At 39.6% G+C, this 23,891-nt stretch overlaps 1 protein-coding gene across 9 annotated transcripts in view; it reads left to right on the top strand.

The window, feature by feature from the left end:
* The window catches only part of Braf (B-Raf proto-oncogene, serine/threonine kinase), a 124,473-nt gene that overhangs the window by 91,126 nt on the left and 9,456 nt on the right, over window positions 1-23,891 (top strand). For all 9 annotated transcript variants that reach the window (XM_021190437.1, XM_029534215.1, XM_029534214.1 and 6 more), the window contains 3 exons: window positions 12,126-12,172; window positions 12,920-13,038; window positions 17,682-17,813. In XM_021190437.1, the coding sequence (XP_021046096.1) occupies window positions 12,126-12,172; window positions 12,920-13,038; window positions 17,682-17,813 (298 nt within the window). The remainder of the gene's footprint in view (window positions 1-12,125; window positions 12,173-12,919; window positions 13,039-17,681; window positions 17,814-23,891) is intronic.

The following is a 23,891-nucleotide window of genomic DNA, read 5'->3' as shown; positions in this document are numbered from 1 at the left end:
AGGCAATAACTTCCAAGCCTTTGTTCAACCAAAATGCTTTATCACTTTAGTCACTGGTCAATTGCTGTGAAGAGACACCATAACCAACAACTCTTGTCAAAGAAAGTATTTAATTGGGGGCTTGCCTCTGGTCCCAGAGGCTTAGTGCATTAGCAGGGCAGGGCTCGTGGCAGCAGGCTTAGCATTGGAGAAATAGTTGATTACTACACCCTGATCTGTAGGCAGAAAAACAGCCTGGGCCTGGTGTGGCTTTTGACACCTCAAAGTTCACCCCAGGTGATACACTTCTAAAAAGGCCACACCCATTTTGACAAGGCCAAACCTCCTAATTCTAACCCTTTTAAATAGTGCCACTCCCTATCAGCATTCAAGTATATGAGCCTATGGGGACACTCTTTTTTTTTTTTCCAAAAAAAAATAAGTTTTTATTGTCTTAGATGCAAATACAGTTTTAAAAATGCATTGTAGTGTTGGGTACAGCTGGTGGAAAACGTGCTTGTCAACAGCAGGCTTCAAGGGGACCAGGCTCAGGCGGGCAGCCCCAGGGATCTCTGGTATAAATGAAAGCCGCCCTACCCCAGGTTTTCTGCCTCCTCAAAGGAGCCCCAGACCATCACCAAAGCACACAGCATGCACTTAGCCTGTGCACAGAAACTGAAACCTGAAGAACTTGAAGGAGAACATGCGGGGGGTACTCCAGAGCAAGCCAATAAGCCTGCTTTCCCTTCATGGGGTGGAGATTCAGGTGACAAGGTGCCTAGGGGAGGGGTACTGGACTCCCCAAGAGGGACATAGCCTAGCTGAGGCCATGAATAAACTAGAAAATAGTTATATAGTCAGTGTCTCCCGCCTGCCCTTCCACAATCTCAGCTTTCAAGAATGCCAGATCCTGTTCAGGAATCTCAAAGGAGTTCCAAATTCGCTATACTTAGGGTTATAACCGTGGAACCAAAGTTTGACGTGGAGATGTAGGTGAATTCTACTAAATAACTGGAAAGGAATTTTACAAAAATAAAATTCCACCAAGTAAACACATGCGTGCACACACACACAGGCTTGAGCGAGTGCACATGCAGGCACATATTAACATTCACTGTGAAAAGTTCCCTTTTCTTTCCAGAAGGTTGAGTCTTGCAAGCTCTGACAAGCAGACTGTCCTATCTAGTGAACAGAGGCCCATTCCTCAGAAAGAGCTGGTAGCTTGACCTGCTCTTGCCCATATTTGAAGTGATAAGGGGTGGAGGCTGTTTCGTAAGGCTTCTCCCACCAGCTTCCTTAAGATCACAAAACCTGCTGAGTAGATCCTGGCCGAGGTGTGTGCTAAAAGGACGTGTTTCCCGTGAGCCCTGTGCCTCCATACTCTTGCACAGCAACATAACTGCCGCTTTCCTCTTATACTTGCACAGACCCAGGACGAGTCCTCTGAAACACTACAAGACACCAAGGGGTTAAGCCCAAAGGTGAACTTCTCTGAAACATAGCCATTCTAGGGGACCGTTCCAACAAGACCACAAGGTGACACTGAAAAACCCACACTGTGCCCTGTATCATTTATCTAGAAAGAAGACATGTCTATCTCCCAGGAAAGAAAAATGAGAGGTGCACACACCCCCAGCTTCTCTTAGGAGGCCCTAGTGAGACAGACACCCTTGAAGAGCCATGTTAGGATGAATAGAAAGGGATTTCTGGCATTGTGTAAGGAAGAGAAGAGCTAGTAACTGAAAGCAGCTGACCCTGAGGCCAGGCGATCCAGCAGCCACAGTATCCAACTCACCCAAGAGAGGCTGCTGGCCATTGGCAGACCTGGTGCCACCTGCCACTGAGCTCTACCAGAAAATGGGTACCATGTCCCCTAAGAATCTAAGTGGACATCATTCCTAGGGTGTAGAACCCTAGAGGATAGATCTCTATGTATGTCTGGGGGAGGGGGCATAGGTGACAGCACACACAGACAAGATCCAGGGTTCATGATTGGGCCATATGAGAATCCGTGCTGGCTGACCACTTCCAGCTACTACTTCTACAAGAGCCAGCATGTCAACATCAAGTCATGAAGCTGCCTTGTTCCCCCTGTGCTGTGTAAACCACTGGAGCACTCCCAGCCTCCTCTTCTGACAGCTGCTGTATATTCCGTTAACTTTGAGGAAGCACTTTAGCCAGAGCTACCCTGCCTCTGCAGTGCCCGCTCATAGTGAAAGAACAGGCAGAAGATGCGCTGATGGCTTGTTCAGATTTCACAGAAACACTTGCAGAGATTTCCCAGGTAGCTTTGTGGTTTCTCCTTTTTGGCCGATATTCTTATTCTCCAAAGTGCTGCCATTTTGAAGTTTCTTCTGTGTGAGTAGGTACAGGAATAGGAATGAAAATAACTATAAACAAACCCCAGCCAAACAGTGTGGTCAGCGCCCAGTGGAGACCCCAAGCAGAGCAGCCTTGGCTATTCCCAAATGCTGACCTTGGTGTCCAGGACAGAAGTCAAGGGCAGGACCCTCTTATTGGGCAGATTCATCAGGCAAGATTTCAAAACAAGAAAATCTTCAAGGTAGAAATAATCATTCCTATGGGGCCATTCTTATTCAAACCACCACACACGCATGGCAAAGTATCTTATTTAGTAACATCCTTAACTTATCTAAGAACAAAACAGTCTCAGCCTTTCAACAAAGCTAGAATTTTAATGTACTCAAATCTAAAAGAGTATTAAAATCTTGAGATGAAAAATCTCTGGCAGAAACTGTCAACTACAACAGCAACAAAATCAAAGCTTGCTCGTTTTTGCCCTCTGGTCCGTAGCACTTCTGCAGTAGGCTGGGCACGCTCCCCGCACCTCTATCTGCCCACTTTCTTTGGAATACGCGTACCTCAGAGACTTTATGTAAGATTGTCTCTGTGATCCCTGTATGTAACTATCATGTCCCCAGCTCACTTCATCCCTTTCTTTATGCTAATTCTAACAGGCTTTTAAATTTTTCTGTTGCCCCCACTAGATACAGAGTGGGTAAGAGCAGGGGCTTTGCTTTGGTCATTGAATTATGGCTATTGCCTAGACTAGGCCCTGGGCTATGAAGGGTATTCAATATCTATCAGTAAAATGAAGAAAAGCAGGAAAGGCAAGCAGACAGACAGACAGACAAGATAAGACATATATGTATCAATATACAAAACTGTGTATTGTTTGCTGTCCAGAAAGAAAAATTCAAACTCTGCTTGTATCAAAATTCAGAAATGTTTTAAATTTTTTAAAAGAGAGGGAATGACAGAAAAGAGCTTTTGATATAAACAAACAATAAAAACTAGTATTTATGATGATTTTGAGAAGAAAAAGTAGTGGAGTGACAGGGTTAGTTTAGCACGGTGTGACTGTTATCAAGAAATGAATGATGCTTTCCCATCACTTTATAGTTTGAAATTGCCGATGTACTTTTTTTTTTTTTTTTTTTTAAAGATTTATTTATTTATTATATGTAAGTACACTGTAGCTGTCTTCAGACACTCCAGAAGAAGGCGTCAGATCTCGTTACGGATGGTTGTGAGCCACCATGTGGTTGCTGGGATTTGAACTCAGGACCTTCAGAAGAGCAGTCGGGTGCTCTTACCAGCTGAGCCATCTCACCAGCCCGCCGATGTACTTTTATAGCCAACTCTAAAACACTGCTTACCTGCCGTAGCTGAGAAAGCACTATTACATTTTAAGCCCTCTAAGCCAGTTTACTTTTTATTATCCATTTGAAACTCATGAAGGATAGCATAATGCCCTTCCCATTTTTTTTTTTTTGTTGTTGTTGTTGTTTCTTCCAGTTGAGATGGTAATTTGCATCTGCTTTGTACCAATCTATTCTAGTTTCTAAAGTCTTTGGCAGTTGAAAACTCTTTATTGAAACAACCAAGTAGGCTTCAAATTAAAGTGACAAATTTTTTTTCCTTCTGTCTTTCAACCCCATTAAAACTACAATAAAGAAATATTTTTATAAAGACTAAACTAATCAGAATGAAGGAAAGAAGACAGCAGCAACATTTTGAAAGTAGGAAAGCTGGCAATAAGAGTGTAGTGAAACCAAAAACTCAATTAGTAGTTGCCAATGGAAAAATAAAAATCATCATGTTTACAGCACAACTTTCAAGAGTCTGTGCAGAGATTAGCTTCAGAAATTGGCAGTTCCTATGATGGGGGGAAGGTATTCTGTTAAGCTCTTTCCTAGCAAGTGCCTCTGAGCACCTGGCAGAAAGATGAAGTTCTCTGGAGAGTGGGAAATGAGTATCTCTGGCTGGGGAACTCTGCTGTCTAGAATTGGGACATCTTTCTAAACCAGTGAGATTCGGCAACTCTACTTACCAGATAATGTTCAGCTGTGCTGCTCATCTCCCAGCCTGTTGGGGTGGGAGGGGGCAGTGTGAGGGATTAGATCTAGGGCTGATCCCTACAACAAATAGTGTGCCACTGAGATAGATCCTAACCCTGTCGCCTTTCGGTTTTCAGAGGCTAGCAGCCAAACCTGACTTTTCCTACAAGACAGTCTTAGGAGTCTTCACTAGAGAATCTTACCAGACCAAGAGGAAGAGAGTGCAGGGATTCCTGTCTGTGTCACTGTGTGGTTCAGAAACAATAAGCTGGACAGTTTACTAGTGCCCCGCTTGGTCTGAGTAAGACACATTGTCTCTGAATCATCAAACATTAGAGAAGTCTGATAGAAATGAAAGGTCAAAATGCACCAAGGTGGGGTGCACTGGAAGGAACCGATCCAGTGAAAGAGGAGGTTGCCACTCTCACCAAGAGCAAAGACTTTCTCATTAAACAAAGTGGTTCCTAAAAAATGTGTTCATAGGCATGATAGCACATGCCTATGACCTCAGTACTTAGGAGACAGGTAAGAAGGTCATCTAGTCTACACAGCATGTTCCAGGCCAGCCAATGCAGTGTTCTACCTAAAAGTTATTACCATTGAATGTCAAAACATCATTTAAATGTTGATACTTGTAGCATATTGGAAAGTGTGTCCTTTTCAATTATTTTAACCTTTAAATGTTGTTTTATAATTCACAAAGAATCATATAGTTTGTTAGAATTCATTTGAGTTGTCTTTTGCCAAAGAAAATATTACACAAAATTCTGTTTTGCTGATTGCACATATAGTCTATAACCCCTATCACTTGGGAGCTGGAGACAGGAAGCTGAGTCCAAACCAGCTTGGAATATATGGTAACTTGCCTCAAAACAACAGCATGCCATTTGGTTTAATATTAATTAAGCCTGTCTCTGCCTCATTAGTGCTGGGCTTAAAGGCATGCAATACAACACCCCTGGCCCATATTTGTTTTATAAAAGTGTTGTATATATGAATATGGAAACAGGAATTACCAGGTTTACTAGTTGTTGTCTCCAGCAAGGAAAATAGAGAATTAGTATAAACTTTAAAAACTGCAAAAGTTAACGTGTAAAACTCTTAAGAGCATTTGTTAGGGTAGGAATATGAGTAATTTGTACATTATCTTTTGGGATGTTGTATTTTAATTATTACTTACTACAAAGTAATAGAAAATCATTTGAAAAAATCTAAACACAAATATATGCCAGTAACTTACCATCCAGATAACTGTATTTGATGGCTTAATGTATGTTTTGTGTCCTTCATAATTTCGTATGTTAATACTGTACATAATGGATTTGTTACTATTTTGTAACTATAGATTCAGATTTGCCTTCCTTTTACTCTTTCCACACCATTACTGGTTAGTCAGTATTATATTCTGATCACAGCTCCGCTGCACACTATTTACTCAGTGCCTCATTTTTTTTTAAATACCAAATATTTTTGTGGTATTTCAATATGGTATTTATGTATTAGCAATTACATATATTGTTACACTTGCAATGTATCATTTTTCTTTATATTTTATATGTGCTTCCTCACTTATTCTCAAGGTCATGTAACATGCCCCAGGGTTGTCCTTTGAGCCTTGGACTGTTTTACTTCTCCAGATAATGCAATGCTTTCACCAACCCCAGTCCTTGCTGCATCTCGTTCCTGTAGGTCACACTTCATTTACTTGTCCTTTCTCTTAGACATTGCTATACCTGTCCTGAGACCCCCAAACCTCTTCTCTAAGAATATCATCTAATGATCTTGCTCACCATTTTATTAAGAAAATATGTTAAGCAGGAACTGGTGGTGTGCACCAGCTTGGGCCATGGAACGAGACCCAGTCTTTTAAAAAGAAAAAGAGAGAGTTTCTTAGACTTCCATGCTGCCAAATCCAGTGGTTAAATTCAGTTTATTGATCCATCAGAAGCGTAGGGTGCATAGTCTAGCTTCTCGTGGGGAATGCTCTCTGTCCTCTGCTTAATCATATTCTTAATCTCTTGTTAGTCAGACTCAGGTCTGAATGGCATCTAGCCGGGAGCCCTTAGAGATACTGAATTTCAGACACTACCTTAGATCTTCTGAATTTAATCTACATTTTAACATGATCTACAAATAATTGACCAGAGTATAAAGGTTGAAGAAATGTACATCAAAACATTCTTCTGATTGTCTTATTAGGATCTAGGCCTCAGCTGGTTGTCATTCCTCTGGGACCTCAGTCAGTTTCATGGTGTGGGAAAAATCACTTTAAAATTAGTTCTCTACCAACCTCCATCTACTTCATTTTATTTGTACTTAGGACTCCTATCAAACTGTCTGCTCAACATGTCCACTTAATTGTCTAATGGGATCTCACCCTCGCTCACCGTACCTACTCTCCATTCCCCTTCCCCAACGCTTGTTACTGCTCAGATCATCTGTGCTTTCCCTCCAGTCGACTCTATGTCAACTTGCTGTTCTGTGTATATGGGAGTCATACATCTGCCACAGGGCTCTGCCCTTTCTTCATTGTCTTTGGTATAGTCTTACCTCTTAACAGTATACACTGTCTACCTTCTCAAAGTCTTTACTCAAAATATCCTATGAAAAGGCCTCTTTAGCCTAAAATGACAACCCATCCTTCCCTGGCCTCTACCCAGGTTCCCACACACCTGGCACAGGTAACAGTATGCAGTACACTGTATGTCTTACTTATTTATCTTATTTGTTTTCTGTCTTCTTCACTACAGTGCTAAGTATCTTGCTTTATCTCCAAGACTAAAACCAGAACATTTTTGTTAGCACATAGTGGTTTTTCATTAAACATATAAAGTAATTTTTAAGAATACATCAGAATATACATCATCTCTGTGCTACAGATGAATAGTGGCAAGTTAGATGGTAAATGTCCCTAAGGTGAGTAGCACAGATGGAGTAACCCAAGTCTGTGTGCTCAGAACCATTCCTCTTCCCACATCTTTGCTCATCTCACATGCACACTTTAGTTTTCCTCTCTGCGTGGATAAGACTATTGCTCTTCACCTGTCTCACCAAGAAGCACACCAGATTATGCAACCAGATTATATAAAAATAGTCTAAAAACCACTCTGGAAATCGGTCTGGCAGTTCCTCAGAAAATTGGACATAGTACTACTGGAGGACCCAGCAATACCTCTTCTGGGCATATACCCAGAAGATCTTCCAACTGGTAATAAGGACACATGCTCCACTATGTTCATAGCAGCCTTATTTATAATAACCAGAAGCTGGAAAGAACCCAGATGTCCCTCAACAGAGGAATGAATACAGAAACTGTGGTACATTTACACAATGGAGTACTACTCAGCTATTAAAAACAATGAATTTATGAAATTCTTGGGCAAATGGATGTATCTGGAGGATATCATCCTTAGCGAGGTAACCCAATCACAAAAGAAGTCACTAGATAGGCACTCACTGATAAGCAGATATTAGCCCAGAAACTTAGAATACTGAAGATACATTATGCAAAACAGAAGAAAACCAAGAAGGATGACCATTGTGTGGATACTTCATTCCTCCTTAGAATAAGGAACAAAATACCCATGAAAGGATATAGGTACAGAGACAAAATTTAGAGCTAAGATGAAAGGATGGACTATCCAGAGACTAACCCCATCCGCGAATCCATCCCATCATCAGCCACCAAACCCAGATACTAATGCACATGCCAGCAAGATTCTGCTGAAGGAACCCTGATATAGTGGCCTCTTGTGAGGCTATGCCAGTGCCTGGCAAACAGAAGTGGATGCTCACAGTCAGCTATTGGATGGAACACAGGGCCCCCAATGGAGGAGCTAGAGAAAGTACCCAAGGAGTTGTAGGGGGCTGCAACNCTGTAGGTGCAACAACAATATGAACTAACCAGTACTCCCTGAGCTCGATTCTCTAGCTGCATGTGTAGCAGAAGATGGCCTAATCGGCCATCATTGGGAAGAGAGCCCCCTTGGTCTTGTAAACTTTATATGACCCAGCACAGGGAAAGGCCAGGGCCAAGTAGTGGGAGTGGGTAGGTAGGGGAGCAGGGGCGGGGCGGGGTATAGGGAACTTTCGGGATAGCATTTGAAATGTAAATAAAGAAAATAATAATAAATTTAAAAATTAAAAAAAAAAGAATTAGACATTTAAGAATGCAAAAAAAAAAAAAAAGAAGAAGAAATTGGCATACTAATCTGATTATTTATATGGAAGTACAGTGGCTATTTATAGTCCCTGACACTTCAAGCCAGGTGTGGTAGTACATCCCTATAACACAGTCCTTCAGATGTACTCAGGAGGGTCAGGAGTCAGCCTGGGCTACCAGATTCCCTGTCTCAGGAAGGGATTTTAAAAGGTGGGGAAGAGAAAACAAAAAAAGGAGGAAGAAGAAAATAAACAATTTTGAAGAAAAAATTAACAAAGTTGGAGTTTAGTTGGAGATTTCAAATTTTACTATAAGACCGTAATAATCAAGAGAGTGTGGTTCTTGTATAACTATACACGTATAAATAAATCATTGTGGAAGAAAAGAAGCAGCTTAGATATAGCTCTAATTTACATAATTTCTTCATTTGATTTTCTTTAAGCAAGGTGCTAATGTAATTCATGAAGACAGCTCTTCAACAAATGTTGCTATAATAGCTTGATATTCATATAGAAAAACTAAGCCATTCACTGTTAGATGGCACAAAACAAACATTTGAAGTGGATTAAAAACAAAAATCTATTATTTTAAATAGCAAAGGGAAAAAATCCTTGTAGTATAAAGATAGGCATTGATTTATTAGAACACAAAAGGTAAGGGAAAGAAAGAAAAGAAATTTTGAAATACATCAAAATTCAACATTAGTTTTCCTCCAAAGACACTATTAAAAAATTAAAGATATGTCTGGGGATGTGTACTACCTAGCCTGTGTGAGTACTGGGTTCAGACCCCAGGATCACAAGCACAGATAGATGCACAAAAGGAAATGAAAGGACAAAGTACAGTCTTGTAGAAGACGTTTGAAAACATAGCTGACAGAAATTCTTCAAGGTAAGACTGCCAAGAGTCAATAATAAAACATAGGGACTGGGGAGATGATACAAAATTCAAGAACACCAGATGCTCTTCCAGAGGACCCAAGTTTAATTCCAAACACCCACAACCATCTGAACTCTAGTCCAGTGTATCTGAAACCCTTTTCTGGACTCCTCAGACACCAGGCATACATGTGATGTGCAGGCATGCATGCAGGCAAAACACCTATATACAAATAATAATAATAACAGCAGTATACCACTCAATGAGTCACAGAAATTAGGTGTTGTGGCACTTGTAATTCCTGCCCTCCAGGGACCAGGGAAAGAGGATCGAGAGATCTAGTGCCATGTCTGCATTATAGTAAGATCTCATCACAGAAAAAGGATGGAAGAAGTATAGGTTCAAAACACGTTCTCAAAGGTGTTATATGCAAGGCCATGCAGATATGTCACAGCTACACATCAGGAAATGGCACATTCAAACTATCATGGGAGCTAGCAACACATCCCCATCAGAATGCCCATTTTCCAACCTGCAATGCACAAGTCTCGGCAAGGATAACTATCAGCCAGAACTCTTTTACCTGACTGGTAAGATTTGGGGAAACTGATAATTTATTCTAATGTTAAACTTAGCATGTTAGCAGATCTAACTCTACCTAAATATCCAAAAGAAATAACAACAGGAATCAACAACAAAGGCTTATACGTAACTACTAAAACCCAAGACCACCCATATTCCAACCACTAAGTGGATATTCATACTACGCATGCAGCTATCATGTGGATCTCATATTCAGTGGGCAGAGCACAAATAAGTCTCTCTTTAAATTCTCAGAAAGAAACTAATCCTTACTGAAAGAAAACATTCTCCGTAGCTACCTAAGTCTAAAGGTGTATTTTATTGCAAGAATGAAGGAACTCCTTTTAAATTTTTAGCACATGTGTTCATTGTTGGTAGGTGTGTGTACTCCATGGCTGTGTAGAGCAGACCCAGGAGAACTGTGCGTAGATGGCTCTCTCCTTTCACCATGCACAATCAACTCGAAGCAGCTGTTGTAACTTTGTGTTCTGCTAGGTTTGCCCTAGCTTTTACTAACCAGTATGTCACTAGTTAGGAGTCAGGTGTGTCTTGATCAATATCTACCAAGTTCCTGAGCCTAAGTTTTCTCTCTCTGACCCTTCAGTTAGGTTTTACCTACTTTGTTCTCGCTGTGTTTCTTTCCATCAGATTTCTGCTTTGCTGCTCCTCCCGAGCACCCATGTTCAGTTCCCAGAGCCCACACTGGGCAGGCAGCTCATACCTACCTATAAGTGTAGTCGTGAGGAATCAGTTTCCTCCAGCTCCCTCTTTTGGCCTTCACAGGCATCTGCACATGCATGGCTGGTAGACAGAAACATATCCATACACACAAATAAGAAATCAATCTTTAAAAGGTTTAAAGTAGATGAGACCTATAAATGACCTCTGATTTTCTTTTGCTGTTGATGATGGAGTGGCAGCACGGTGCTCAGAGTCATGACAAGATCTTTAGATCAGAATCAGTGCTGTGAAGGAATAGTGTGAAGTGAGAATAAGGGATGAATCCAAAGGGATTACTTTGGATACAGTAATTTAAAGTGACATTTTTGTTCAAAAAGATCTTGCTGTCTGGCTGGAGGAATGAGGACGTTTTATAAGATAGGAAGCTGTGAACAGTCTGAACTGTTTATAAATCTCAGCTTTAATAGTGCTCATGACATGGTTTTTATTTTATATCCTGATTTTAAGTCAGAATTCAATGCAGTCATTGTTAGATTTCCAAAGTCCTTGCACCTATTGTAGTTGATTTGGCAGCCATGTATTGAATATGTCACACCTGCTAGGCAGTGTTCCATGCATTGGAAATAAATAGAAATTAAGTCTAAAACTAAAGTAGTTTTTAGGATAATTTAGGATAACGGACTTGTTGTTGACAATAATATAATGTTGGCAGATCATGCTGGTACACCCCTTTAGTCCCAGCACTCAGGAGACAGAGGCAGGCAGATCTCTCTGAGTTCAATGCCGAGTTGAATGCCAGCCTGGTCTATACAGTGAGTTCCAGGACAGCCAGTGCTACCTAGTGAGACCATATCTCAAAAAAGACATCATCATCATCATCTTAATAGTAATATGTTGTTGTTATGAGAAAAATTCTTCCTCACTAGTACTAAGTTTTAAGACTATATCATGCTTTGATATATTCTTATGAATTGTCTTTACCAGATTTCATAGTCTAAGGGAGTTTGCATTCTAAATGGAAAGCAGGCATGGGTACATGAAAAACAAAGCAAACAAGGATCAAACTGTTACATTAATTACTCCATAATCGGGCAGGGAATGATTACCTTGCATTGGGTTCCTTATGAGAAAAGAAGAATGTTCATTTTAGAGTATGAATAGGTGGAAAATAGAAGATTAAATATCAAGGTGTATTTCAAGAACATGAATAAACAGACTTGACTTGAGAGAAAGGTTTGTGTTTGTAACTAGTAAAAGATAAAGCAGAGTTCTATACAAGATTTGGGCTGTATATAATAGTGATATGTTTATATAATCCTAAAATTACTGTCAATTAATATGTAAAGAGTTTATCACAATATATCAATTTCAGCTGTTTCATTATTCTAAATATGTCTGTACACCACTAATTATGTTCTTTAGATTTTGAGGCCGGAGTCCTACTCAGTCTTACTCAGGTTAACTAATGTTTTGTCTTTCAGTTACTTACACGCCAAGTCAATCATCCACAGAGACCTCAAGAGTAATAGTATCCTTCCTGAGACTGGTCTACGGAGGCTGAGCCACCCTGACTTTTTCCTCTACATTTTGTCTTCCTGTTATGTAAAACTAGTTTCATATGCTATAAAGAAAATGAACCAATTTGCATGAGGGTATAATAGAGCAGGATACAATCTGATGGGGTTTCTGCATGACTGGGCACTGTAGGAAAACCTGTCCCGGGTCTTTATCGTAGTAGGGCCTGTTGTCTTGCTTGCTTAGATCTTATGTGCCCTATAAAGTGAGTATTTTGTGGCAACTGCTTTAGCTCATCTAACTGACTTAATAGTAGATGAGATTTGAAACCGAAGATTGAAAATTATTTAACAGTGACATGAAGAAACGGTTTTTCTTTTTGTCTCTCAGTTCACACAGCTCCTTTCTAATATCATTGTATTCTAATAAAGAGCCTGTGTAGCTTTCCCAGCAGAGTTAAAGTATATCTGGGCCAAATCAAATTAGAAAGTCCCCCAGATCTCCCATAGGTTTAGGAAGGTATCTTAACATATTCAGGCCTGGGACATCTTAAAAGTAGGTCATATAAGCTAAATAGAACAAATTTCTTGCTCAAAACATATTTGTTGACTTTCAGAGGACATATGAATCACTGTATTTTAAAAAGAAAATATATTACTGTAGAGTTATAGAAAGTAGTTCTTTTACCTGAAATCTTCAGAATGCTTTCTCTTATAGGAAAATACAATCTGGTTTTTTTCCTTTACTTACTGCACCTCAGATATATTTCTTCATGAAGACCTCACGGTAAAAATAGGTGACTTTGGTCTAGCCACAGTGAAATCTCGGTGGAGTGGGTCCCATCAGTTTGAACAATTGTCTGGATCTATTTTGTGGATGGTAAGAATTGAGGATATTTCTCAGTTGGTTGCATTCTTCAATCCTAAACTAGTGACTGCTTACTAGAAATTCACTGAAGGGCTTAACTACAGTACTTTTACAGTTCCCACTACTCACAGGAATAGCATTGTAAGCCAGGCATAATGGCACATGCCTTTAATCCCAGCACTTAGAAAGCTGAACAACTGGATGGATGTCTGTTAGTTTGAAGCCAGCCTGTCTACATAGTTCCAGAACAGCCAAAGCTACAAAGTGAGACCTTGTCTCTTATTTTTTTTGTGTGTGTAAATGGTCTTTTTTCTTGTCTTTAAAAAAATTATTGCAAAACCAGTTTCAGTATATTTAAACAATATATATCATAAATTGTTTAAGTGTTATTAAAAATTGTTTAAAAATACTTTGTTTGCTGGGTTTAGTAGTGCACACCTTTAGTCCCAACACTCAGAAGGTAGAGGCAGTTATATCTCTGTGATAAAGAACAGCCAGAGTTAGGTGACGCCCTGTCTAAAAACAAAAACAAAAAACAAATTTATGTTCAAATGGTCTGTGTATCCTGCTCTTTTTTTTTTTTAAGGTTTGCAACTTAAAGAGACCTATTCAGAGAGAGAGAAGGTGGGGGGGGAGGGAAGAGGAGAAAGAGAGAGAGAGAGAGAGAGAGAGAGAGAGAGAGAGAGAGAGAGAGAGAGAGAGGAGAATATGCTATTCATAACAGAAAGACTCGTTCACACTTTTATTTGAGCCAAAATTGGAAATAGACCTTCCTCACACTAGAAAGAACTTTGTAATTATGGGCCAATTGGAAGAGGAAAGACAAAGGAAAAAGAGGATATTTTTAGTCCTCCTGTGCTCTCTGCACAGGTCTGTCTCCTTTCTGCTTTGTAGAAGAAAGTTTAAAAGATGAGAACACAGTTTCTGCAACAGACTGTTGAAGAATTATTTCTAGGAATCCTGCTGTGAACCCACAGTGGTTCCATGTGACCTTTCAGAGGGTGCCTAGGTCTTTCCTTTGTGAAAGCAGTTTTCTTCCTGTCCTTCAATCAGAACGACACACTGCAGCTGGTTGAATGGAAAAACAAATACAAGATTCCAAGCCTGTTGCAGTTAAGACAGAGAGGAGAGAGAGTTGTAGCTCTGTTGTCACTGAACTTTGTTTGTATTAAGAGTAGGTATTCTCTGCTAATATCTGCTTGTTTAATATTTAAATGAATTAGTAAATAATTTAATAGTCAGTTGAGTTTTGATATCTTAAATATTCACAGAGGTAGTCCATATAGACAAATACTGTATGATCTTCAATTATATTTGAATAAAAACAATCCTGAGTCCAATGAGTTTTGAAATATCAGCTATGAGCCAGATACAGGTGGTTTTTTGTTTTGTTTTGTTTTTTAATTTATTTATTTATTATATGTAAGTACACTGTAGCCTGTCTTCAGACATCCAGAAGAGAGCATCAGATTTCAATATGGATGGTTGGTTGTGAGCCACCATGTGGTTGCTGGGATTTGAACTCAGGACCTTTGGAAGAGCAGTCTGCGCTCTTAACCACTGAGCCATCTCACCAGCCCAATACAGGTGTTTTAAATATCTTTGTACAGTTGGGTTACCCTACTAGAAACAGAAAAGTTAGAAGGGCTTTCAAGGGTCTAAATACCCAGAAAGATATGTAGCAGTCTGCAAGAAGCAGATTCTCCAAATAGTAGGGATAGATTATGATTTCTGGGATCAGGGATGAAGTTGGTGCAAGTGGCAAAGTGGGAGAGAAGAAGCTGCCCTTCAGAGGTGGGTGGGAGAGCTGCCCTCTAGCCATTAACTTCAAAGTTCCTAGGCTTCCTTGAGTCCCTTCATCTGAAATGTTAGATCAGACCAGAGGATGACAAGACCTTTTCTTAGATTCTACATTACAGTTAGCTAAGTTTCCTTTTTAAAGCCTTTGATTATACATTTAACTGTTTTAATTAGTTAGAAGCGACTACTTGCTTGTAATCTGGCTTTCGGGAACCTTTTAGGCACATAATTCTAACAAAGATCATAGTGTGTTCCAGGGAGATGGCCTTTTTTGGTTCTGAAATTATAGAGGCAAAAATTTAAGGCAGATCATTCACATGCTTTTCCAGTATATTTAACAACAGTACAAAAGTTGGTCTAGGTCCAGTCTCTAGGCTTGTTCTTTTTCAAAAGTCTTAGTTTATATAGTTAGTAGAGTATTATTCCCTTCTGATCATGTTTTGTTGATACCCTAGGTCAATAAGTTAATCTTTTATCCAGTCATGCTGAAGTTTTTTTTTTTTTTTTTTAAAGATTTATTTATTTATTATATGTAAGTACACTGTAGCTGTCTTCAGACACTGGAGAAGAGGGTGTCAGATCTTGTTATGGATGGTTATGAGCCACCATGTGGTTGCTGGGATTTGAACTCCGGACCTTCGGAAGAGCAGTCGGGTGCTCTTACCCACTGAGCCATCTCACCAGCCCCTGAAGTTTTTTTTTAAGAGAACAAAAATAGCCAGCCAATAATGCACTTCATTGTTGAACAAATCTTTCAGGTTGATAACTGCCTTCAGAAAAAAATATGGGGAGCTGCAGAGACTGCTCTGTTGTTAAGAGCTCTCTGGCTGATGTTTCAAAAGACTTGCTTTTAGTTCCCAGCACCTTGTGACAACTCCCAAGTGTCTGCAAACTCCAGTTCCAAGGAACCTGAAGCCTTCTTCTGGCCTCCCTAGTGCACAGACAGAACACTCATACACATAAAAATTAAAATCAATAGACTGGTTGGGGGTAGCACATGCTTTTAGTCCTAGAGGCAAGTGGACCTCTGTGAGTTCCAAGACAGCCAGAGCTACATAGTGAGACCCTGTCAAGTTTTTGAGGGTGTGGAATATTCATAACTTGAAAAGATAATTTGGTCATAAACCAGTTTATGTGGCTCTCTGAATTATTTACAGTAGTCTTTTCCACTTTCATTTATATCTTAGAAGAGAAATACATTTATGTGAAAATTTTAATAAATGAACAAATTGAAGGTCTGGCACACATTTCATTTAAGTAGATGGCATGCAACTGTTTGTCTAGCCATCTACCAGTAGTAAAAGCAAACTAAAATTTAAAAGACAGTTCTTCAACTGATCTAAATTCTATCCCCTCCAAAAAAATTACTTGTTCATCTTACATTGGTTGTGTGTGGTTTGTTTTATAGCATATCACTAAAATAATACCTGTCAACAAAATTCATAACAAAAACAAGTCGAGAAGACATTTTCCTCCTCCACTGCTGTCCTTGCATCTCTTCTGATCCCCACAGGTCTTCCATCAGTGTTTCTTAATTTTGGGCAGACAGCAGCATCATGTGTGGAACTCTGCATAGAATGTATGGATCCCGCTTGTAGATTCAGATGTTCTGTATCAGACTGGAATGTAGTCAGCACTGAATCAGCTCCACAGGCAATTCTGACTTGCAGATCTAGTTGAGTCCTGTTATTCCTCAGGAGAGATCCTTCCTTGCCAAGAACAAGAACGTGGTCTTCCTGCTAAATTTGCCAAGTTTCACTAATACCCTTTGCCACTTCTTCAGTTCCTTCCTAACAACACAGTGTAAGAGATGCAAAGCAAAGGAATAAACCCTAGTTCTTCACCAGTCATTCATTGTATTTCATATAATATAAATAAGAAGCTGAGTTGTACAGCAGAATGACTAAATTATGTGAAAATTTGGTAGATATGATTTGATCTTTGTTTGCCCTAGAAACAGCAATTAAAAATTTAACAAGTCGCCGGGCGTGGTGGTGCACGCCTTTAATCTCAGCACTTGGGAGGCAGAGGCAGGCGGATTTCTGAGTTCAAGGCCAGCCTGGTCTACAAAGTGAGTTCCAGGACAGCCAGAGCTATACAGAGAAACCCTGTCTTAAAAAAAAAAAAAAAAAAAAAAATTAACAAGTCAACCTGTTATATCTTACTTTTGTTAATAAAGCATTTTTTATACTACACATTTATGGTGTAACTTGGAAGGATATTTGAATTTATCAGCCTCTAAATTCTACTACCACTATTAACATTCCCTAAGTTGAGGAAAATCTTTTATACCAGTGACAAAACTTATTCCTTGTACCTACTTCCAAGATTTTTATAAGTGCAAGTCTAGGATTTCTTTGCTAGTCAAGACTAGGAAGTAGAGACTCATTCTAATAGTTTTGAGAAATGGCCTCATGGCAGTGATGGTGTTTGTTCAGAAAGAGGGTTACTGATAAAATTATAAAACCTTAATAATGTATCATGAAATCTCAGCTCCACCCAACTCTTTGTGAATTTATAAAATGGGGTTTCCCCTTTATCTGAGTTGGATTTATTTCTTTGACCATTATTATCGGTTTTTTGTTTTGGTGTTTTTTGTTTTTTGGTTTTTTTTTTTTTGTTGTTTTGGTTTTTTTTTGGTTTTTTTCGAGACAGGGTTTCTCCGTGTAGCCCTGGCTATCCTGGAACTCACTTTGTAGACCAGGCTGGCCTCGAACTCAGAAATCCGCCTGCCTCTGCCACCCAAGTGCTGGGATTAAAGGCGTGCACCACTACGCCTGGCTCGAATTATCGTTTTTATTTCAGTCTTTATTCAGCTAAAGTTAAACTAGAACTTTTTTCTTATATTTTTACAGGCACCAGAAGTAATCAGAATGCAAGATAAAAACCCATATAGCTTTCAGTCAGATGTATATGCATTTGGGATTGTTCTGTATGAACTGATGACTGGCCAGCTACCTTATTCAAACATCAACAACAGGGATCAGGTAAATATCCTCTCTAGGAGTTATCTCAATATTTCTCTTATGGCTCTGGTTCTTTAGAGGAAGGAAGTATGGAGATGGAGGTAAATATAAGTGATAGAGCTCCTGATCTCTCTGATCAGCTTTAGAGAGTGTTTGAATTCTTTTGACAGTATTAAGGCTTTTGTTTGAAATGTTAATCAAAAATGTTATAGTGGAATGACAGCCTCAATTTTGTGACTAGAAATCAGAAGCATATCAATGGAGTATAACCTGTTTCTTGGCTAAAGCAGAACTAAAAGAATGAACTCTGGTGCCTGCTGTGCTGTGTATTCCTCTAATACCAGCACTCAGGTGGCAGAGGCATACAGATTTCTCTGAGTTTGAGGTCAGGCTGGTGTAGTGTTCCAGGCCAACCCTGCCTTATTAAAAACAGAAAAAATTAACTTTGCTGTGGTCACAGGTATAGTTGTCGTTTGATTGTATCATCGGTTATGCTATCAGAGCAAGGGCTCAGCTATGAACATATTTATGTCACATTCTTCCAGAACAATTAAGATGTTTAAAACAACAAAAAAACAGCATGAGGTTCATTGGAAGTGTTTGCTGTATAAGCATGAGGCCCTGGGTTAAGATCCTGAGTACACAGAGAAAGCCAGCTATGGCCATGTCTATAACCTCAGTGCTGGAAGGGAGAGACAAGGAGAAGCCCAAAGTTGTAGCCTGGTGGAAATATAAATGGCAGATTACAAATAACAGTGAGGTAGAGTAGTGATTGAAGAAGGCACCCTGATGCCCACTTCTGCCTTCCACATTTGTCCAGGTCAGGACACTCACATGTATAGACACACACACACACATGCACGTGCACACACACACACAAAACAAAACAAAACTGGGTAAGAAAATATGAAATGACTGTTATATAATGTTGTGGATTGTCTACAATGAAAATTCTACCAGAAGGGTACATTTTTACTTCTCCCTTTCCTAGGTTCTTGTTCTTCCTTCCAAAAGATACCAATAACACTTCACAAAGCTTTGTTCATCTGTGTTTTCACACTAAATTCCCTTAGACTTTTCTTTCTTTATTTCCTTCCCTTCTCCCACTCTCTCTTCACCTTTCAATAGAATAGTATTCTGTAATCTAGGCAGGATTTTAGATCTTGATCTTCTTGCCTTCATGTCTAGAATATTGGAAATTGTAGTTTGTGCCATCAATTCCAGTTTACCAATGCCAAAAAGTGAATGAATTGTCTTTACTAAAGTTAAAATGATGCAACATTTTTTTTTAAAAGAGTGTGAGTGTATATGTAAAGAAGAGAGTAATAACAATTAAATGTCATTAAAAGACAGTTACCATGTAAACAGTGATTAAAGAGTATTTATGCTATATGCTGTGGTTTGCATCATAATCACAAGAAAGACTGCTTTGAAATGGAGATGCTAGGGGCTGAAGCCATGGCTAAGCATTTGAGCGTACTGCTCTTGAAGAGACCTGAGTTCAGTTCCCAGAACCCACCATGGGTGGCTCACAACCCACTCAAGGGGATTGGACACCTTTTCTGGCCTTTGTGGGTAACTGCATACACATACTCATATCTCCACACAGATGCACATTCACAATTTAATTTAAAATAAAAATAAAATAAATTTTAAATGGAGATTCTAGAGCAGACTGTGATTCTGTGGGATAGGCTTCTGGGATAGTTCTGATGCATAGCAAATGCCTTACTTAGGATTTTTATTCTTGCAACAAAACACCATGACTAAAAAGCAAGTTGGGGAAGAAAGGGTTTATTCAGCTTAACTCACATTGGTATTCATCACCAAAGGAAGCCAGGACAGGAACTCACACAAGGCAGGAACCTAGAGGAAGGACCTGATGCAGAGGCCATGGAGGGATGCTGCTTCCTGGATTGCTTCCCATGACTTGCTCAGCCTGCTTTCTTATAGAACCTAGGACTGCAAGCCCATAGATGGCACCACCCCCAGTGGGCTGGACCCTCCCCCCTTGATCACTAATTGAGAAAATGTCTTACAGCTGGATCTCATGGAGGCGTTTCCTCAGCTGAGATTCCTTCCTCTCTAATGACTCTAGCTTGTGTCAAGTTGACATACAAAACCAGCCAGTACACTGGAGGTGAAAATTGTCATTCCAAATTATAAAACCAAACAAATAAAATGATAGGCTTATGTATCTATGTTCCTTCATTGAAGGGATTTTTAGATTTTATTTTATAACCGTGTACTGGAGTTATCACAGAGAAAGGAGCTTTCCTCCTCAACTGCTTCTTGGTCATGATGTTTGTGCAGGGATAGAAACCCTGACTAAGACAAACTGTATATTTGTATAACACATATGTGCATATGTGGAGGTCAGAGGACAACTTTGTGACCTTGGTTTTCCCTTCCACCTTTATGTAGGTTCTAGATATTGAACTCAAGTTGCCAGGTTTGTGTGCCAAGAGCTTTATTCACTGAGCTTTGTCTCTGGCCCAGAATGTCAGTTTTGGTCATTAGCTAATCTCTCAATCTTTTTTTTTTTTTTTTTTTTTTTTGATAAAAAAATGTAATCTTTTAAACTTCAGCTGTGATATGGTATAAAATAAGTGTGTTCTAACTTAGCCTCTACTTTATTTAAGGATTTGGTAAGGGCTTACAGGTTCAGTGATTTCAGTCTGCTGTTGATGACTGCATTGATTCTGAGCCCATAGTAAAGCAGAACATTATGACTTGAACAGCATGTTGAGAAGGAAGCTATTTACCTCAGCAGACAAGAATACTGTATGAATACTGTGTGAATCTCTGTAGGACCTTCACCCCACAAGGATCTTGATTGAGACAGAGAGACACACGGGGTGGGGGAAGGGGTATAGGTAGAAAATTGTTTTGAATTCATATTTGTTTGTTTGTTGTGGGTGGGTGACATGTGCGGATCAGAGGACACTTTTCAGGAGTCAGCTCTCCTTCCATGTGAGTCCCTGGGATCCAATTCAGATCATCAGGTTTGGTGGCAGGTACCTTTGCCCACTGAGGCAGAGGTCTTTCTTTAATCCTAGCACTAGGGAAGTAGAAGCAGATGGATCTCTTTGTTTTCGGGGGCAGCCTGGTCTATGTTGTGAGTCTTAGGCTAGCCAAGGCTACCCACTGAGACCCTGTCTAAAGGCAAACAAATAAGTAAGAGATGCTGGAGAGATGGCAAATGGGTAAGAGCACTCATTGTTCTTCCAACTGAACCTGGTTCAGTTCCCAGCACTCACATAACAACTCAACAACCATCTGCAACAGCACTCCCAGGGGACCCTTTTCTGGACTCTGAGAGTAGAGCACACACACATATATAGGTGAAAACCCCACACAGAGAAAATAAAGATTACATTTTTTTAATTAAAGAAAATAAAGATCTGTAATGTGGCCTGACCTCGGGAATGTATATCTGTTCCATATTGTATCAGCTAGAGTAGCTTGACTAATATTAAAAACGTTTGCTTATCAAGCAACTCGCTCATATACCTACTCGGCTGGTACTAAAGTCTTACTTAGGGCCAAGGGATAGATCTCTCAGTTCTTTTCTCTCCTTGGGCCTTTCTGTGAGACTTCTCAGGCTTCTTAGGGTCTCTCTGAGGACGCGTTGGCTGGTTCTATGAATAAAATCTCAAGAAACAGAATAAAACAAATATCAATGTCTTACCAGTAAGCATTTAAAAAAAAAAAAAAGCATTGCATATAACATGGGCCTAGACTGGCCTTGAACTTCTTTCTAGCCCTCCTGCCTCTACCTCCGGAGTTCTGGGATTACCTGTGTGCTCCAACACACTCATTTTTTTTTTTACACAAATTATTTTAATCAAAAAAATGCTATTGATATCTACCATAAGCAAAGCACTGTAGAATGCCAAAGGATTCAGAAGTAGAGCAGAGGCAGTCCAGGGGATGATGCTGAAAATGGGCAGCATGTATGTCCTCTGGTAGTTCTAAGGCAGGACCAAAGAGCAGGAGATGCTAGGAGATCTGAGGATGTGCTGAAATAATTTTAAACTAAATTTCAAAAATTCAAACTAAGGGATTGATTTTGTCAAGGTTGTGCCCTGTGACTCCATCCACACATTGTATTCATGAATTTCCCTTTTTCTTTCTTGATGTTTTAAATCATTGAGCTTTCCACCAAGGAGCAAACCAACACCTGCTTTATACATTGCACCAGCTAAACTTTGTGGGGCATATAAAACTGTGAATTATCTTCACTTTTCTCCCCTTGAATCCCTTCTGAAAGAATTTTGAAAAAAATGTATACCTCTGTGCACTTTTTTTTTTTTTTTTGGTTTTTCGAGACAGGGTTTCTCTGTGTAGCCCTGACTATCCTGGAACTTACTCTGTAGGCCAGGCTGGCTCTGTGCACATTTTTAAGTTGGGATCTAAAATGCTTTCTTACATGTTAAGTAATTGCAAAGAATGTCAATTTCAGTATAACTTGGTTAAGATCTGAAAATACTCAGCCCAGAGAGATGGCTCAGTGGTTAAGAACACTGACTGCTCTTCCAAAGGTCCTGAGTTCAATTTCCAGCAACCACATGGTGGCTCACAACCATAAGTAATGGGATTCGATGCCTTCTTCTGGTGTCTGGAGACAGTGACAGTGTACTCATATAAATAAGATAAGTTCAATTTCCAGCAACCACATGGTAGCTCACAGCCATAAGTAATGGGATTCGATGCCTTCTTCTGGTGTCTGGAGACAGTGACAGTGTACTCATATAAATAAGATAAATCTAGAAAGAGAGAAAGAAAGAAAGAAAGAAAGAAAGAAAGAAAGAAAGAAAGAAAGAAAGAAAGAAAGAAAGAAAGAAAGAAAGAAAAAAATTAGTCTTATAGATATGGTTGGCTATTTATGGCTGATCTTAGTCTCCAGCTCCTCAAAAAGTCAGATTGATGCTATATAACCCTAAACCCCTCTATATAACATATTGCTGATAGCCCAGAGGTGATCCAAGATACTACATAGAACATCCTGAGTAAGGGCTTAGAAGAGGGCCTCCTAGGAGCCAAAGGAAAAGGCCAGCCCTCTCTGGGCAAGAATATTCTCCTTTACAACATACTATGTCTCTCAGTTACTTGAATTCATTTCTGTGGTATACTAAAAATTATATTGTAATTTGTCATTTAAAAGTATTCTAGGGCTGGCAAGATGGCTTAGCAGTGTGACAGTACTGACTGATCTTTCGAAGGTCCTGAGTTCAAATCCCAGCAATCACATGGTGGCTTACAACCACCCATAATGAGATCTGACACCCTCTTCTGGTGTGTCTGAAGTCAGCTACAATGTACTTATGTATAATAATAAATAAATCTTTGGGCTGGAGCAAGCAGAGACTGAGCAAGCGGAGTTGACCAGAGTGAGCAGAGGTCCTAAAAATTCAATCCCCAGCAACCACCTGAAGGCTCACAACCGTCTGTACAGCTACAGTGTGCTCGCATACATAAAATAAAGACATCTTTTTTTAAGGTATTCTAATGGTCAACTGAAAATTTAGTTAACTGTTAAAAGAATTAACTGAAGAATTGGAAACCAAGAAACTTTGAACAGAGTTTGTTATAGTTCATTAGAGCCTACTTAGACACTCATTTTTGGAAATGTCTTCTTGATGTCCCATAATTTTTGTAACCTGGAATGATATGTACTAGAGTCCATATTGGTAAAATGTAAAGGCCTTTTGTAAAATAGAGGTTATGTGCAACTGGGGAAATTCTTGACACATACACCTAAGTGGGTCTCTGGCAAACTAGTTTTAAGATTTATTGTATTACTATATACACATGCAGGCACATTCCCACAGAGGCTGGAAGACAGCATTACGTTCCCTGAAGTCATGGGTGTTTGTGAGCCACGGGATATGGGTACTGAGTCTGACTTAGACCCTCTGTAAGAACAAGTCTTCTTAACTAATGAGCCATTTCTTCGGCCCCTAGATTTAAAAAAGAAAGAGAGGGGGGGAGGAAAGGAAAGGAAAGAAAAGGAAAGGAAAGGAAAGGAAAGGAAAGGAAAGGAAAGGAAAGGAAAGGAAAGGAAAGGAAAGGAAAGGAAAGGAAAGGAAAGGAAGA

Source organism: Mus pahari, chromosome 2 (genome assembly GCF_900095145.1).
Source record: "Mus pahari chromosome 2, PAHARI_EIJ_v1.1, whole genome shotgun sequence".
In the NCBI taxonomy this organism is placed as follows: domain Eukaryota; kingdom Metazoa; phylum Chordata; class Mammalia; order Rodentia; family Muridae; genus Mus; species Mus pahari.
Note: the sequence above shows the minus strand (reverse complement) of the source record. Positions and strands in the feature narration are given on the sequence as shown.